Source organism: Carlito syrichta, unplaced genomic scaffold (assembly GCF_000164805.1).
Source record: "Carlito syrichta isolate Samal-C Ts95f unplaced genomic scaffold, Tarsius_syrichta-2.0.1 Scaffold302307, whole genome shotgun sequence".
Taxonomy (NCBI): Eukaryota; Metazoa; Chordata; class Mammalia; order Primates; family Tarsiidae; genus Carlito; species Carlito syrichta.
In genome coordinates this window covers 289,082-305,637 of record NW_007246403.1, presented here as the reverse complement: position 1 = coordinate 305,637, position 16,556 = coordinate 289,082, and the positions used below count along the sequence as shown (strand labels likewise).

At 51.8% G+C, this 16,556-nt stretch overlaps 1 protein-coding gene across 1 annotated transcript in view; it reads left to right on the top strand.

Moving 5' to 3' along the window:
• CACNG2 (calcium voltage-gated channel auxiliary subunit gamma 2) overlaps positions 1-16,556 on the top strand; it is a 132,738-nt gene that overhangs the window by 101,488 nt on the left and 14,694 nt on the right. The window contains exon 2 of the mRNA XM_021711468.1: positions 4,923-5,006. Within this exon, the coding sequence (XP_021567143.1) occupies positions 4,923-5,006 (84 nt within the window). The remainder of the gene's footprint in view (positions 1-4,922; positions 5,007-16,556) is intronic.

Sequence of the window (16,556 nt, the reverse complement as noted above, 5' to 3'; positions counted from 1 at the left end):
AATATCATTGTACCAATCAGTCCCACTGTGTGCAGGGAAGAGGTCAGGCAGGGGGAGGTTCCCGGGTTGCGTCAGGCAGAGATAAGCGAGGGCTGGGACCCGTCTCTGCCCTCCCCACCCCTCCCCTACCATCTTATTCCCTGTCCTGGCCCTGCTGGAGAGACCTCCAGCCGAATGGCAGCAGACCAGTTAGAAGATTCTGAACTCGCTGAGACAGAATGACAGGGCGGTTTGGGGGACAGTGGTGTGGCTCCCTGTGCCAAAGCATGGTCCGGCAGAGCCATCATTTAGCGCGTAAATGCCTCATCATCAAAAGATCACACCATTAATTTCTAAAAACCAACCAGTGACTTGGGGCTTATTAGAATAATTTTCTGAATCATTTGCACTTCAGCTTGTAACGGGGCAGGTAGTTTCTTAATCTATACTTGATGTATGTAGAAAATAAGTGTGAACGTTTTCGTTTTGTCCGACGTATGAATTTGTGTGACCTTGCTAGCCCCCAACACGGGTCGTCACACCCACCTCCACCTGGCCTGAGCCGCCATGCTCACTCCCGTCACCCCCTGCCCACACCCCAGCTCTGAATGCAGCGGCCCTGCCGCCCTGACCAACCCACTCCCCTTCCCTTGGCTCGGAGTCTGCGATCCATCTTAATAACCCTCCTTTCTCTCCCCCTCTTGCACACACCTCACCAACCCGCTCCCTCCCTAGCTACACTGCACCCACCTCTGACGCAGAAAATTCCGGGATCTCAAGAGGGGTCTTCGAGCCACCCACACATGCTCACCGCCGGGTCCGTTCCCCCTCCCACTCTCGGGGAGAAAATTTCGATTCCCTTCCGCCTTCCTCAAGCCTCCAACCCTTCCTCCCCTCCTCACTCTCAACTGATGATCCTACTTCCCTTTTCATCAGAAAAATAGAAATGACCAGAAGAGAAATGTGTCTGCCCATCCCCCGCAGCGCACCCTAGGGTGTTGCCTTCGCTCCTGGTGTGCCCAGTCCACCCCTGCACTCACATCCTGGGCCTCAGCCTCTCACATCCCCCCTGCACTGCTCCCTCCTCTCTGCAGGCTCTCCCTTCCTCCCACCCTACTGGAACATACCCTCCGACATCACGCAGGCCTTAACATCTACCCCCAACACAGAGCAGCCCGCTCAGGCCAGTTTGTACTGGACAGTCCACCAACACAGTGCAGGAGGGCAGAGGGGGGACAGAGGAAGGAGACAACAAAGGATGTGGTGGGGGGCTCGGGCAGCAAGACTAGCATATGCAAAGGTCCTGTGGTAGCAGGAAGTATGGCAGGACAGATGGCTGAGGGGGAGGAGGTGGGTGGAAGTGAGATCAGAGACAGAGGTTGGGGTCAGGTCCTATTAGAAACATTGAGCTTTTCCCTGAGTGCACTGGGAAGCTGTGGCGTGTTTCTAGCTGGGGATGGCATGATCAGGTTTGCATCTTCAAAGGATGACTGTGACTGCTCTGTAGGGAGGGATAAGAATGGGCACAAATGACAAGAGGGGAAGCCATGGCAGGCATCCAGGGAGCGGGCCTGGCGACCTAGCGACCTAGCGGTGGGTGGTGCTGTCACTGGAGAGATACCAGCGAGCTGGAGAGACACTAGAAGCTAACACGGGTAGGACGCCGTGATGGACAGAGCCAGAATCGTGGAGGAAGGGGTGTTGGCGATGACAGCTGGGCGCAGGCCTGCACAGGGGGGCCCTAGGGAGGCATCTACGGAGCCAGCTGGGACCTCCAGAGCACCAGGCTGGAGGGAAAGATTGGGAGTGCAGGTTTGGTGCCTCTAAGACACCCACCAGGAGACATGGAGCAGGGAGGAGCGGCCTGGGCTGCTGACTGCTCACGGCCTCTCCACCAGCATCTCCTGAGCCTCCCTCCGCCCCAGGCCCTGTGCTGGGAGCCAGGGTCGAGGGATGGACGAGGCTGTGGCTTGCACTGAGAGGCAGCTGTGCCGTGTGGGGAGCGGGAGAGGGCTGGCCCACCAGGATGAGGTGTGGGGCCATCTGAGTTGAGTGCCATCCCGATTTGTGAGGCGCCTCGGGGCACGTCAGTACCGCTCTCCCAGCCTCACCTCCTGCACGATGCTTTATAAAGACGCCTGGCACTGAGTTACTGAAATATTTGTCAGATTGAATTGAAAGAAAAGGAAAGTGCTTCACAAAGTGCTTTTCAAATACACTGATTTGTAATTTTAACAATAGGGAGAGCTTTCTTATCCTCTTAGCAGCTGGTATAAAGACTTTCCTCGTAGAGAAGGAAGAGAAGGGCAAATAAGTTTCCAGGGAGAGAACAAGGCCTCCTATAATGCACCAGGACACGTAAGGGCAGAGGGCCACCGCATGGTGGAGGGGGTAGGACTCAAAACATTCAGAGTAGAGTCCTGCTCAATGGGATCATTTTGAATGACCCTACTAAGCTTCAGCAGAGTTACCAGAAGTCCCAATTTGCTCTGGGGATTGGTTTTCTTACAGAAGTTGGAAAAGCAGGCGACAGGAATATCTCGTGTTTGAATTGGGGGTAAGGGGTTCATCTCTGTCACACATAGCGTATAATAAGAGCTAAAGGGCCAGGCGTGGTGACTCACACCTGTAATCCCAGCACTTTGGGAGGCTGAAGCAGGAGGATCACTTGAGGCCGGAGTTTTGAGACCAGCCTGGACAACATAGCAAGACTCCAAACCTACAAAGAAAAAAAAAACTTAAAAATTAGCCAGGCATGGTGGTGCATACCTGTAGCCTCAACTACTCAGGAGGCTGAGGCAGGAGGATCACTTTGGCCGAGACGTCAAGGCTGTAGTGAGCCATGATCACGTCACTGTACCCCAACCTGGGTGACAGAGTGAGATCTTGTCTCTGAAAACAATAATAACAATAGTTAGAAATACCCAGAATGCTTATTTTACATATATAGAATATAAACATACAGTACATAGTAAGTAGATATAAATATACAGATATACAAGGGATGACCCCCCCCAAAAAACAGAATTTATTTGTAAACAATCGTATATTTACTCTTCCATATTTAAACTTCAGTCATTTTCAAGGGACTCTCAGTTTGATGCAATCAATACACCTATCAAGATGCTTTTTCCTCTACTCAAAACAGTTTCTGAACTTGTCGATTTTGATGGCTTTTAGTGCTTCTGCCATTTTTTGTTTCACCTCTTCCACATCAGAAAAACGTTTCCCTTTGAGGACTTTCTTCATCTGGGGAAACAAAAAAAAAAGTCACTCAGGGTGAGATTGGTTGACTAGGGAGAGTAGGGCACGTGAGTCATACAGCTTTTGGTCAAAAACCACTGAACACTCAGCGAGGTGTGGGCAGGTGCATGGTCACGGTGGACGAACCAGCCCCCTGTTTGCCACAAACAACACTAGCCGGTACACTGATGCCAATGGATTCCTAGAACACTTATATCCAGCGTTCTACCTAACTAGATACCTAGCAGGGGAATCCTATACCCAAGGGTCACCCTCCAAAAGATAATTTCGTTGGTCCCCCCTTGCTTATAATATTTACAGATCTGTGTAATAATGCCTTAAAATGCCTAAATAATCGGAATCTCAGGACTCTATATCAGGAAATACATTGCTCACATGTGTTGAGGGTTGTATTCATTACATAGTACTAGCTTCTATGTCAGTGACTGACATTTCTTTCTCACATCAATGCCCCCCAAGGACCTCCTAAAAGTGTCTGGCATTATCCTGGCCACTCTATATGTATCCACTCAGCTCATGTCCACGACAGTCTGCAAGGGAGGAATTCTTACTATCTCCACTTGCAGATAAGGAAACTGAGTCAACTCAGTGAAACTGAGCAGCACCCGGGCAGTCTAGCCACGGAGCCTGCCTCCTCCCCGCTGTGCATACTTCCCGGTACGAGTTCAATTTCTTTTCCACGCAGAGAGAGTTAATAGACATCTGTGTCCACGCCGGTGCTGGGGATATAGTGGTGAACGAACAGACGCATTCTGGAGACTGTGAATTCTGTTCTAGTCATTGGCTTGTAGGAAGATTGTGTCCAAGAGTTCACTCGCTCACTCAGTGACCGTTGGTGAGGCCCTGTAGAGGCCCCCTGGGCCGGGGCTTGCCCTATTTCAATTCTTATCTGCTCAGCAGTCGCTGAGGAAATATCTAGAGTCAAAAGGCCCTAGTTTGAGCCCTGATTCCGTCATCTCCCCGCTGCTGCCAGTACTTATTCAGATGGTTTGGGCTCCCTGGCCCCAGTTTCTTCATCTGTTAAGTGGGGGTGACAAGACCCCTCTCACAGGCCCACGGTAGAGCCAAAATGAGTTGTAGTTCAAGAACCTGGCTGAGGGCCCAGCCCCAGGGGGCTCAGACGCCCCCAATCCCCCCGCCAGCACTTATTTCTGAGCTGTTAGGAGCTGGGGATGGTGAATCCCATGCAGTCACAGATGGGAGTGTGTTTTGCAAGTGCCCTAAAGGGCTGTGGGAATGTCTGGCAGCATCGGTCTGGGGTCTGCCCTCTTTGGAGTTGAGCTGCTGCATTCTCACATGCAAAATGCAGAGCGACTCCCAGCCAAGCTGGGGCAAGGAGACAGCTGATGAGCATTCACGGCCTCCTCTGTGGCCGTCTCCAGCCCGGAATCAAGCCTCCACCGCTGCCAAGCTTCGGCTAATCCTCAGAAGCCCTGATGCAGGGACGGAAGGCAAGGTTTTGAAGTCTCCGACTTCAGATCTCTCCGCAGTACTGCGGGTGTGTGTGTTTTGATTCACCAGGCAGATGTCCAAACAGACAAAGCGAAGCCTTCCTCCAGAGGTGAGAGAGAGGGCTGGGCAGGCTTCCCAACAGTGAGATGTCGGGAAGAGGCAGGTGGGCACTGAGCCCCCCCATAAACTCCGATGTCTCACGTGCTCCTTCTCCCCTTGTTTTGCAGGGAACTTCAAAGGTCTGTGCAAGCAGATCGATCACTTCCCAGAGGATGCAGATTACGAAGCTGACACAGCAGAATATTTCCTCCGTGAGTGCACACAATTTTTTTAATCTTCCTTCTGGTGGCAAGTCCTGCCCTTCCATTCTTCACAGAGCCAAGGACCAGGCCTATCTGCATGTTTCTGTCACAGCAGAGGGCAGGAAAAAGCTGAACCTCCTTCCTTTCACCCATTATGGATTACAAACCTTCATGCATGTTGTTCCCTCTGCCTGCAACACCCTTCCCTCTCCCTCTTTGTCTGGCACACTGCCACCCATCCTCCAGGTCTCAGCTGAAACATCACCTCCTCCAGGAAGTCCTTCCTGCCTCCTGCGTGGGGTTCCAGAGTACAGCACTTTATCATGCTGTGGGGTCCTGGTCTACTTGATTAACCATCTCCCGATTCTGCCAGGGCAAGGACTCTCCCTATTGCTTGCGGTTAAATTCTCCGTCAAGCGCTTGGCGTGTAACAAACACTCAGTAAATATTTCTTGAATAATTGAATGAAGAAACCCACCAGGGGGTGCCAGACTGGAAATTCTAATGAGAAAGAAAACCAAAACCAAGATTTTTTTTTTCTTCCCCCGCAAGTCAAGTAAGTCAGTGAAATCCTGATGCAACAGCTGCGGTCTTAAAGCCACCTGAGACATATTATCAAGAGAAAGCATTTTGAGGCCCCAAGGAAATTTCTCAAGCATCAGCAAAAACTAACAAGGCTACCTGTTCCCTGAGAAGGGATTTCCCAGAGAGGGGCTAAGAGTCCTTGACGTCTGGGACAGCAAAGCCGAAGGCTCTTGGCTGGCTCTTTCAGACGAGGTCTTCTTTCTTCCGAGCAGCCCCCGCTCTGCCCCCAGGTTCCCTCCCTCCTCTGCCGCCCCCCACCGCAGAGAGGTTAGCATTACCCGCAGATCACTTCCGCAAAACACGTAGGAGGCATTTTATTATATGGATTGCCCCTGTCTCTTTCAATAATTACTCCTCACATCAAACCCAGCTCTCAGGTCAGCCTGGAATCTGGTTTCATTGAAAAGCCTCTGGAAGGAGAAGTCGGCCAGGCAGCTGGGAAGAGAAAGGAAGGGAACACAATGCAATTTATAGGCTTTTTTTTTTTCGGGAGAAAAATATCATACCTTGCTCGTCATTTCCTTTTATGAATTCCCTCAAGACGTTGCTCTTAAATGGAATTCCTAAAAGGCCGTTTGGTGTGGTTACCTGTTACCTGTTACCTGTGAGTGGGTCTAGGACAAGGCTGCAGGAGCCTGGCCGGGCAGGCAGTGTGACTGAGTCCCTTCTGAGTGCTGGACCCTGTGCTCAGTGCTGGGGAGGCCAAGATGGACCAGGGAGACACAGGCCCTGGTCCCAGGAAGAGCCCAGCCTGGCAGGGAGGGCCCTCAGAGAAGCAGCTCGACTTGGGAAATGTGGCACGGCGGAGATGAGGTGGAAGGGGCAGGCCAAGTTGAACTTGCACCAGGGGTCACACTGGAGGGCATGGGTCTCACTGGTGGAGCTCCATGACGATGTCATACCTCATCAGCCAGGTGGTAAGAGCCAGGGCCGGAAGCGTGGCGCATTCACTGCTGCTGGAGTACAGTAGGTGCTCAGTAAATGCTTTTTGTTAAATAAAGGAAAGACATAGCATTCTTCAGTGGCAATTCCTAACAACTCAATGCCTCAATTTCCTTTTTTTTAAAGAGAGAAGAGATTAGAATGGCTCATTTTGGTGTCCCTGGACAGACGACTTGGACTCATATTAGCAGTGCAGGATTCCCAGGGTCTGATTTGAGTTGACTCAATCCAACACTATTTTTTGAGCATCTATAAAAGGGGTCAGCAAACTTTTTTTGTAAAGGATCAGACAGTAAACATATTAAGCTTTGCGAGCCATATGGCCTCAGTCCTATCCACTCAGCTCTGCCCCTGACAATACAGAAGCCAATGGTGTGGCTGTGTTCCCTTGAAATTTGTTACCGTGAAATCTAACTTGGTTTACGAAACAGGTAGCAGTGGGCATTGGGCATAGTTTGCTGAACCCTGAGCTATACAATGCCAGTCCTGGGCTAGACAACAAAAATAATGGTTTAAATTATTTTTAAAATTTAGGTGTGAATTTCTATATTCCCTATGAAGTTCTAACCTGGTTGGTAAGAAGCTGGATCACAGATGATTTTTCTAGAAGGATGCCCTGTCTCCACTTTCCTCACTTCTTCCCCTGGTCCCTAGGCCCACCTGCACCTTCTTCTTCAGAAGCCCCTCTGGGACCCCCTGGCACCCTGCAGTATCTCCATCTCAGCCCTAATCTCACTTTGCTGCAATCTCACTGATTCACACTAGGCATCCCCAGGAGACTATGAGCTTCTTGAAGGCAGAACTATGTCCCATTCATTTGTGTATCCCCAGCACCTAGCACAGGGTGACTGGCAGGGAATTGGGGCCCAATAAATGATGGGCCCCAATCTGATGACTGAGCAAGGAGGTGACTGGGTGGGCAAATAAGGAAGCACTCAAGTAAATCATGGTCAAATGTCCGGAGAACAACACAGGCAACATGCTTCCAGAGGAAGAGGTGGGGGCCAGAGAGTGGGTGGGATGGCTCCCAGAGATGGGCGGGGCTTTAACCAGGAGGGAATGGGACTGCGCCCTCGGTGGGCGGAGCCTGAGTCAGCTCTGAGTTCAGGTCCTGTCAAACCCACCTGGAAAAGAGACTGTGAGAGGGGTGGAAGCAGTCCCTGAGGGCTAGATGTCTGGAGACAGATCCGTGAACCTAATGTCCATGCCGCATGCAGGAGTAGAAGGAAGCATGTGGTGCTGAGGGAGCCTGCCACTGACAATACAGAAGCCAATGGTGAGGCTATGTTCCCTTGAAATTTGTTCCTGTGAAATCTAACTTGATTTACGAGGAAGTCATTCCAGAGCAGTTCCCTAGAAGAGGTGGCACCAGAGCTGATTCATTCATTCATTCACTCAGGAAATATTTACTAAGCACTTATTATGCGCTGGGCACTAGTGTTGGACCTGGGGATACAAGCCAGTACCTTCGTGAAGGCTGCATTCTTCATGCACAGGAAACCAGCAATAAGCAAGTGTACAAACCCCCTCTCTCCCCTCCCCGCTGAGTCAGCTTCAGGGAAGTCTGGGAGGGGATGGAGGATGATGAGGGAGGGGCAGGGGTACTTAGATAAGGTGTCAAGAGAGCGTATCGAGAAAGAGGAGAGGGAAGAGGATTTCTGTGGAAGAGAGTATCTGATGGAGGGAACAGCAAGAGTGAGTCCTTACAGCAGGCACCATGTCTGAGGTTTAGAGGGGAGGTGGGAGCACAGTGCATGCATGGAGGGGTCTGAGAGACAGTGAAGGAGCCCTATCTTAGGGGGCCTGGGGCTAGGAGGAGGAGTCAGATTTCATTCTAAGTATGATGGGGACAGCTGCTTTAGAAAGGTCAGCCTGGCTGCCGTGGGGAGGGTAGTGATAGAAGTGTGAGAACAGAGGCAGGGAGGCCTGTGGGGCCACTGCCATCTTCCAGGTGAGAGGCCATGGAGACTCGGAGCAGAGTGCAGCCATGGCAATGGGCAGAAGGAAGGAGCTGTCTGGGAAGCAAAGCTGGCAGAAGCCCGTGACCAGAGAGAGGGTGCTATCTGGTAGAGGACAGGTCTCAGGATAAGGATGGAGGTGAGAGGAGGGGGAAACAGCAATCAAGCAACTCTGCTTCCTCCCCCAAAAGCAGAGCCCACCATGCAGAGCCTCTGCCAGCAAAGTTGGGACCCACTTTCCATGTTCACAAATAGCCCCTAAATTAATTCTTGCAGGAAAAGCAGAGGTGCCTGTGAGCCAGGTGGGGCGTGGTCATGCCTCATCCCACTGTGACTTGCCTCCAGAATATTCCTAACTCAAGACCTCTGTAGAATGAAGACCCAGACCAAGCCAAGCCGTGCCAGGAATGCACATCCCTGGGGCCCCTTAAGCCGCCTGTGAAGTCACAGGGTCCATGAACGAATGTAGCTTCTTCCTTTATGTGCAGGGAATTCACACACTCCACAGCTCTCTAAGGAGCCAACCCCAGTATGCCAGGCTCTCCTCTAGGTGCTGAGGATATGGTGGCAGACAAATGTTATCGCCAACATGGGAGAAAGGAATCGCCACACACTGAGAATTGAATTTTGAGTCCTTTACTAGCCGGCTTTCAAGAGCGGACTTATGTCCAAAGAACTCTTGACCCCGAACAGAGTAGGTAGGGGGTTTACAAGGGCAAAAACCACAATTTTATCAGAGTTGGGGGGAGTGCAAGCAGGAAATTTTCGGTTACAGAACAGTTTGTCTTGAGTAGTTACAGAACAGTTCGTCTTGAGTAGTTACAGAATGGTTTATATGGGTTTCCCACCAAGCAGGATGTGATTTACTGCTTACTGGGAGGTTAGGGCAGTCATACAGAGGAGGGGTGAGAGTGGGAACTGAGAGGCTAACATACTAACAGTCATTTCACAAACACAAGAAAGACCTGGCCCTCAGGGCTCTTGCAATCCACAATAAACAAAATTAACAAGTTCACTATCTAATATGTGAGACTGTCACGGTGATATTGGGAAAAATCAAGCAGGGAAGGGGATAGGAAATTCCAGTAGAGGAATGGGATCGAGAACGTCCATTGAGAAGTGTGAACAAAGACTCAAAGATGGTAAGAGAGTGAGCCATGTGGTTATCAGGGGAAGAGATATTCCAGGCAGAGGGAATAGCCATGCAAAGGTCCTGGGGTGGAAGCATCCCTGGATGTTTGAGGAACAGGACTGACACAGTAAGACAAGAACGGAGGGGGGCTGGAGGTGGGTGGGGAGGGAAATAGCAGCCACCATGCTCCCAGGAAGAGCTAGTGTAGGGAGGACCCGGAGACTGTGGGTCGTAGACAGGATGTGGGGCCTGCTCTGATAGAGGGGCAGCATCTCACTTTTGAACAGGATTCTCTGGTTGCTGTGTTTCTAAGAGACTGAAATAGGACCAGGACAGAAGCCGGCAGAAGAGTTGGAGCCTGTTGTGATAATCCAGACAAGAGAGGATCCAGCTTGAACCAGAGGAGTAGCAAGCAGTGAAGAAGTTGAAACAAGATCAGATGCTGAAAATATTTCCAGGAACCTCATACGGGGTTTTCGGAAAGGCTGTGTGTGAATTTCAAGGGAAAGGAAGGACTCTGAGGGTTGTGCCGTGAGGGGGAAGCAGGTTGAGATTGGGGCTCAATGTCGGCCATGTTCAGTTAGAGATGTCTATGGGGCTTCCAGGGGCGACTTCACATGCTGGGTGTGGGCCTGGATTCCAGGGTTCACGGGAGGACTCCTAGCCAGAGATAGAAGTTTTCACGCTGTCAGCATATCAATGATATTTCAAGTCGAAAGATTTGATGAACTCACCAAGGGAGTGGTGCAGAGAGAGGAGGAGAGGTCCAGGCACTGAGCCCCAGGACACGGGGTTTAGAGGCCAGGGAGAGGAAGAGGCCCCAGGAAAGGAGGCTGAGGAGGATCCCCCCAGGCAGGCGGCCTGGGTATCTCCTGCCACCCTGGTTGCACAAGTTGGACTGAGGATGTGGAGCAAAGAGGGAGAAGAATGCTCGAAGGGCCTGGCTGGACGTGAAGTCCAAGCTCACCTCCTGGGGCAGCAAAGACAGTGGGGTCCCTTGCTCTCAAGCCAGCAGGCTGAGCTTCAGACATTCCCCAGGACCCCTGGAAGGCCCTGGTGGAAGGAAGATACCAACTGATATCTGATGGGTAAATGAATGACTGAATGGACGTTCTTACCTCCAGTGCCCATGTGTATTGGAGGAGTCCCACAGCCTCTCAGTGGCGGGGGAGACAGCAGAGGAGCCCCTGGTCACCACCCTGGGTTCCCCATTTCCTATATATTGGCCAGTAGGGACCTCATCCCACCCATTGCTGGCCTCCCCAGTAATGAATGGTGACCAGACTGTTTTTCCCAACCAGCGCTGTGGGCCCATCAGATGTGTCTGCTGTGGCGGCCTCCGTATCCTCTTCCCTCATTAACCAAAGATTGAGGAGCATGGTGAAGACAAGGTGGTGGTGATCGGGGTGTGACTTCTCCTGAATGTCAGCGTGCATCCATGCGTCTGTCTCTGTGCATGAGGGCATAAGTCTGTGCTGTGTTCTGTGTCTTCTGGTGCTTGCATGTCTGTGCATCTGAGTGTCTGTCTGTCTGAATGTGTAAGCGCCTGTGTGTTTGCTCGTGTCTGTTTGTATGTATGTGGGCTCCTGTGTGGTGTGTGTGTGTGTGTGTGTGTGTGTATGTGTGTGTATGTGTGTGTGTGTGTGTGTGTGTGTGTGTGTGTGTGTTGCCCAAGAGACGGGAGCTGGTATTTCCTAGCCATCCCAATGTGATTTGGAATGGGGGAAGAAGGCTCAGAAGAATTTGGGTCTTTCTGCAGTCATGTATTAAGCACCTACTGTGTGCTAGACCCCAAAAGCCACTCTGCTGTGGCCACTCGTAGTCCTGCAGGGAGTGTTCAGGTCTCCCCACTCCACCAGTCCAGATTCAGAGCCTGGGGCTGGAGGCTAGGGTGAGGAGCCCAGGGCTGGGGACTGCTGCCCACAGGCCACGCACCATCCTCAAAAGGTCAGTTACCAGGCCATGCTCTCTCCAGAGCCAGAGTGGACAGAAGGGGGAAGGGAAGGGGCCCTGGACAAAGCCTTTCCCCTCCATCCACCCCCTGTACACACATGAGAGAGGTACAGCCAGATTCATAGGACGAAGGAGACAGAAAGCGACCGAGGAGGGAGGACCACACCATGGTTACTTGGGGGCTCCATTTTCCGAACCTGGCTGCCAGTAGGAGGCAGGAGAGACGGCAGGATCTGGCACACGCTGTGGGGATTCCAATCCAGCTCTGCCACTGCCCAGCATGCCTCCCAGGCCTCGGTTTCCTTGTGACAGGGCTGAGACTCATTGTTCTCTTCCTAGGGCTTCAGTGAGGATTAAGTGAGTTAGATCAGACAGTTCTTCACGGCAGCCCGGAGCGCAGCAAGCACTCAGTGGGCATCAGCCATTGTCGCTGTTCATCGTTGCGTCGCGTGTCACAAAGTGATAAGTGCAGAGAACAAAGAGTGAGCAGGGTGGAGAGAGGGGCACCAGGGGAAGGCCCTCAGTTTACAGCAGGGTGATCAGAAGGTCCTCGTGGCGAAAGTACATGTGAACAGAGACCTGCAGGAGGTGAGGGGTGGCTGGGAAGTGCAGATACACTGGGAAGAGCATTCAGGAAGCCAAGTGAGGGGGCAGGTGGGTAGGAGGAGGGAAGGGTTCCAGGACATGTGGGCCTCTCTGCTTTCTCTGAGATGGGACCATGGGAGGGCTCTGAGCAGAGAAGAACTGTGGTCTGAGGCCCAGGCTAACAGCATCTAGCTAATATCTGCAGGCGGGTCTGGGCAGGAGAGAGAGACCAGTTAGGAGACCATGGCCATCATTCAGGCTAGCAAGGCGGGTGCTTGGACCAGGGAGTAGGGGAGGTAGTTGAGAAGGGGTCGGATTCTATATGTATTTGAAGGGGAAGTTGGCAGGATTTGCTGACACCTGGATAGGGGGAAATGAGAGAAAGAAACTCAGGGCTGTCCAGGAGTCCTGCTGGCCAAGTGGAGTGAACAGTGCTGTCCTTCTCCAAGGCCAGAATGTAGGGCAAGGCTGATGTACGGGGAGGCAGCCACTCTGTCTTCCACTGTTTTATCTTGGTTTCTGCTAGGGATTCTTCTTCCCACCCCACCCCTACTATGAACAGCTTGAGAACACCAAGAGGAGTAGCTGCAAATAGAGTGTTCTCCTCCCACCCACCCCCACCTAGCACAGGGCCTGTCCCAAGGTCAACCCAGGAGACGTTGCTGAGTGAATATACAAGGTACCGCCCTCCTTAGGGCGGCCTGGCATATTCACCCTCTTCCCAGAACGAGGACAAAGGTGGATACCGGGTCTCAAGCTGGGCCCCCAAATCACCCTTCCCAACCTCTAAGAACATCCTTCCTCCCCATCCCCTTTCATTCCCCCCTCTGCTCCTCCCACCAGATATCAAGGTGTCCTGGAGACCTGAGCAGGGGACTATGTGGGGAGACCAGGTGTCAAGGTCTGAGCTTGGGACTTATAATTTTAAAATCGCCTCCTAGCCAGGCTCGGTGGCTCAGCCTGTAATCCTGCGCCTTTGGGAGGCTGAGGTGAGTGGATTGCCTGAGCCTGCGGGTTCGAGACCCACCTGGGCAATTTGGCGAGACCTCATCTCTACAATAAATTAAAAAATAAGCTGGGCGTGGTAGTGCACACCTGTAGTTCCAGCTACTTGGAAGACTTGAGGCAGAAGGATCGCCAGAGCCCAGCAGGTTGAGGCTGCAGTGGCCGGGAGTGGCCACTGCACTCCAGTCTGGGCGACAGAGTGAGACTCCAACTCAAAAAAAAAAAAATGCCTCCATTCAAGGTGTCCTCCACTCACACTGTGGCCTTGGGAAAGTTATACAACTCCTCTGAGATCCCCATGAATAGTGTTTTGTTAGCTCTCCCCGGGTGCCTTAGGGAAACAGCACAAGCGTTGTCCACCAGGCCTCATCCTCCTAGAAGTGCAGTGACACATCATCCCAGCTCCTGAGATGCTGAAGTTAGACACGCCCTTAAGCCACAGCTCCACCCTCCCATTTTACAGATAAGGGAAAAACTGAAGCTACAAGGAAAAATAACTCACCCCAGCCCGGCACGCTTTCTGGGATACCACCTGCATCCTGGGATCATTATCCAGACCCACTCTCCTGCTTATTGTACACTGTCCCAGTCCTTCAGCCCCTTCTAGCAATAACTGCTGAAAGGGAATTCTGACAGACACTTCTTCCAGAAGGCATCACAATCAATGTGGCTACAACCATTGCCACCACATCCCACAGTCAAGAAACACCCTAAGCTGCACCTTTATTCACATCTACAGAACCAGAACAAAACAGTCACCAAATGGTGCCCAGCCTTCCTGCACACACAAGGATCAGCAGCTTCAGTTGTCCTAGTCCATTTCTTTAGGTGGTGTTGCAACCACTACACTGATTTCATGACCTGGTAATGAGTCACAACCTGTACTTTAATAGACACCCACCTCGGGAGCCCAAGGCCCCATGAGAGACAGCAGCAACCTTCTCTGCTGGAATAACTAACATTTGCCACTGCTTTCTGGGTACCAGGCACTGTTCTCATTGCTTCAAGTGTGCTGACTCAGTTAGTCCTCATAGCAACCCTATGAACTAGGTATGCTTACGATTTCCATATGGCAGAGGGGGCAACTAGGGTACGGGGGGCCGGGTCACAGAGCTGGGAAGATGGACTCAGATGGCCTTTCTCCTGAGCATGTACAACTGGTCACCAGTCTCCACAGACAGCAGGAAATGAGAACGCATCCGGCATCCTGCACAGATGGTACTCCCCAAGTTAGCTCCGTGGGCTCCCAAAATGCTTTTCATGTGCTATTATATATAGCAAACGTTTACTGAACACTTGACTACGTGCCAGGCCTGACACTGGAGACATTATCTTAATTCATCTTCACAACCACACTATGAGGAGATGGCCAGTGTCCCCATTATACAGATGGGAAAGTCAAGGCACAGAGGCCACATAGCAGTGGGAAGAGGGCCAGGCCAGGATGAGACCCCAAGTAGTCTGCATCTGAAGCCCGTGCTCCTAACTGCCATGTTGATTTCTCTTTCTTCTTCTCATCCACCATCTTTTTCTCTTCTTTCTTCTTTGAGCACGCTTTCTAACACACACACACACACACACACACACACACACACACACACACACACACGCACACACATAGGCATTCTTGACAGCCCATCCCTTTTCACAACCATTGGCTACATCACCCAGCAAAGCAGAAAGGAGAAGAAAGGAGAGATGTCCAAGAACCTAGAAGGCTCCTCCCAACCCATCACCGCTGTGGTTCTATCCCATAAGAATGAATCAAGCCGGCTGGGTGGCTCAGCCTGTAATCCCGCACCTTTGGGAGGCTGAGGTGAGTGGATTGCCTGAGCCTGTGGGTTCGAGACCCACCTGGGCAGTGAGACCTCATCTTTACAATAAATCAAAAAAATCATCCAGTTGTGGTAGCACATGCCTGTAATTCCGGCTACTCGGAAGGCTGAGGTGGAAGGATCGCCGGAGCCCAGCGGACCGAGGCTGCGGTGGCCGGAAGTGGTCACTGCACTCCAGTCTGGGCAACAGAGTGAGACTTCAACTCAAAAAAAAAAAAGAAGGGATCAAGTCCCAAATGGGATACACTCAAAACAAGCTAACACCGTGCCCAGAAAACAGGGAGCGTTCCCTTCATCTACCTGATCACGGTGACTGTTTTGAGTAAAGGCCACTACTGGCACAGGGAACAGGAAAGAAGGCAGCATGGCCTGACCGAGGGAGCACTGAGGAGAGGTCTTGGAGGACACGGGCCTTAGAGATCACCTAGTCCAACCCCATCTGAAGTGCAGACCTGAGGCTGGAGGAGGGCAAGTCCATACTTGGGTCTTATGGAGAGCCAGGCAAAGAGTGAGCAGCGCGCCCAGGTCTCCCATCCCCACATCCCCACCCCACTGACCACCAGTCTGACCTCCTCTCCTGCCAGACAGAGTGAGGAAGTCTCAGGGCCCCTATGTGCAGCTACCTAACCTGTCTCCCAGCCGTCCCCACCATGTAGAGTCATTTCACAGCATGATGGCCATGGAGACTGGGGCCCATTGAGGCACAAGGTCACAACATGAGTTGTCTAGGGAATTTGGTCAAAGAGAGGATCAGCAAAGACTGTATAGCTCAGGCCACCCTTTCCAGATGTCACCTTTCTCCTGAGCACTTGGAATAATCTTCATTTCTATCACCAGCATAGAAAATAATACCTTGTTCATAGTTTACCAACATTCTACATTTTCTAAAACTTCTGCGTTCTCCTTCCCATGTCGGCACTGTACCTCCATGAAGTAGACCTTCCTATATACTTTCCACTGTACCTCCACAAGGTGAACAAGTTAGGGTTTTCATGTTCATTTTACAGAAAAGGAAGTGGAAGCCAAAGGATACCATGTGATTTGCCCAAAGTCCTTCCAAGCTGGTCACTAGACACTCGGGCTCCCCAAGCCTCAGGCCTGAGCCCTCTCCTTGTCCATGGGCAAGCTCTTCCATGTGTCCACAACTCCCATGCTTACAGCTCCAGCCCTGACCACACCTCTGTGCCCACACCTCCACCCACCACATGCACGTCCACAAAGGTCTCAAACTCAGTGTGCCCCAAACTCTGATTTTCCTCCTCCTTCTTCCCTCACTGCTGTGCTTGGTCCTCTCTCAGTCTCCATAAATGGTAGCTTATCCAACTCTCAAGTCTGAATCACAGAAGTCATTCTCAATATCCTGACCCTCTTCTCTACCCACACCCATCCATCAACCCCTAAATCACCTCTTAAACATCTCTCAAACCTCCGCCTCCTACGCTCTGGACTCACCCTGGTCCGAGGACCACCATCTCTCTTTTGTTTTTTGAGTTGGAGTCTCACTCTGTCGCCCACACTGGAGTGCAGTGGCCGCTCCCGGCCACCGCAGCCTCGACCTGCTGGG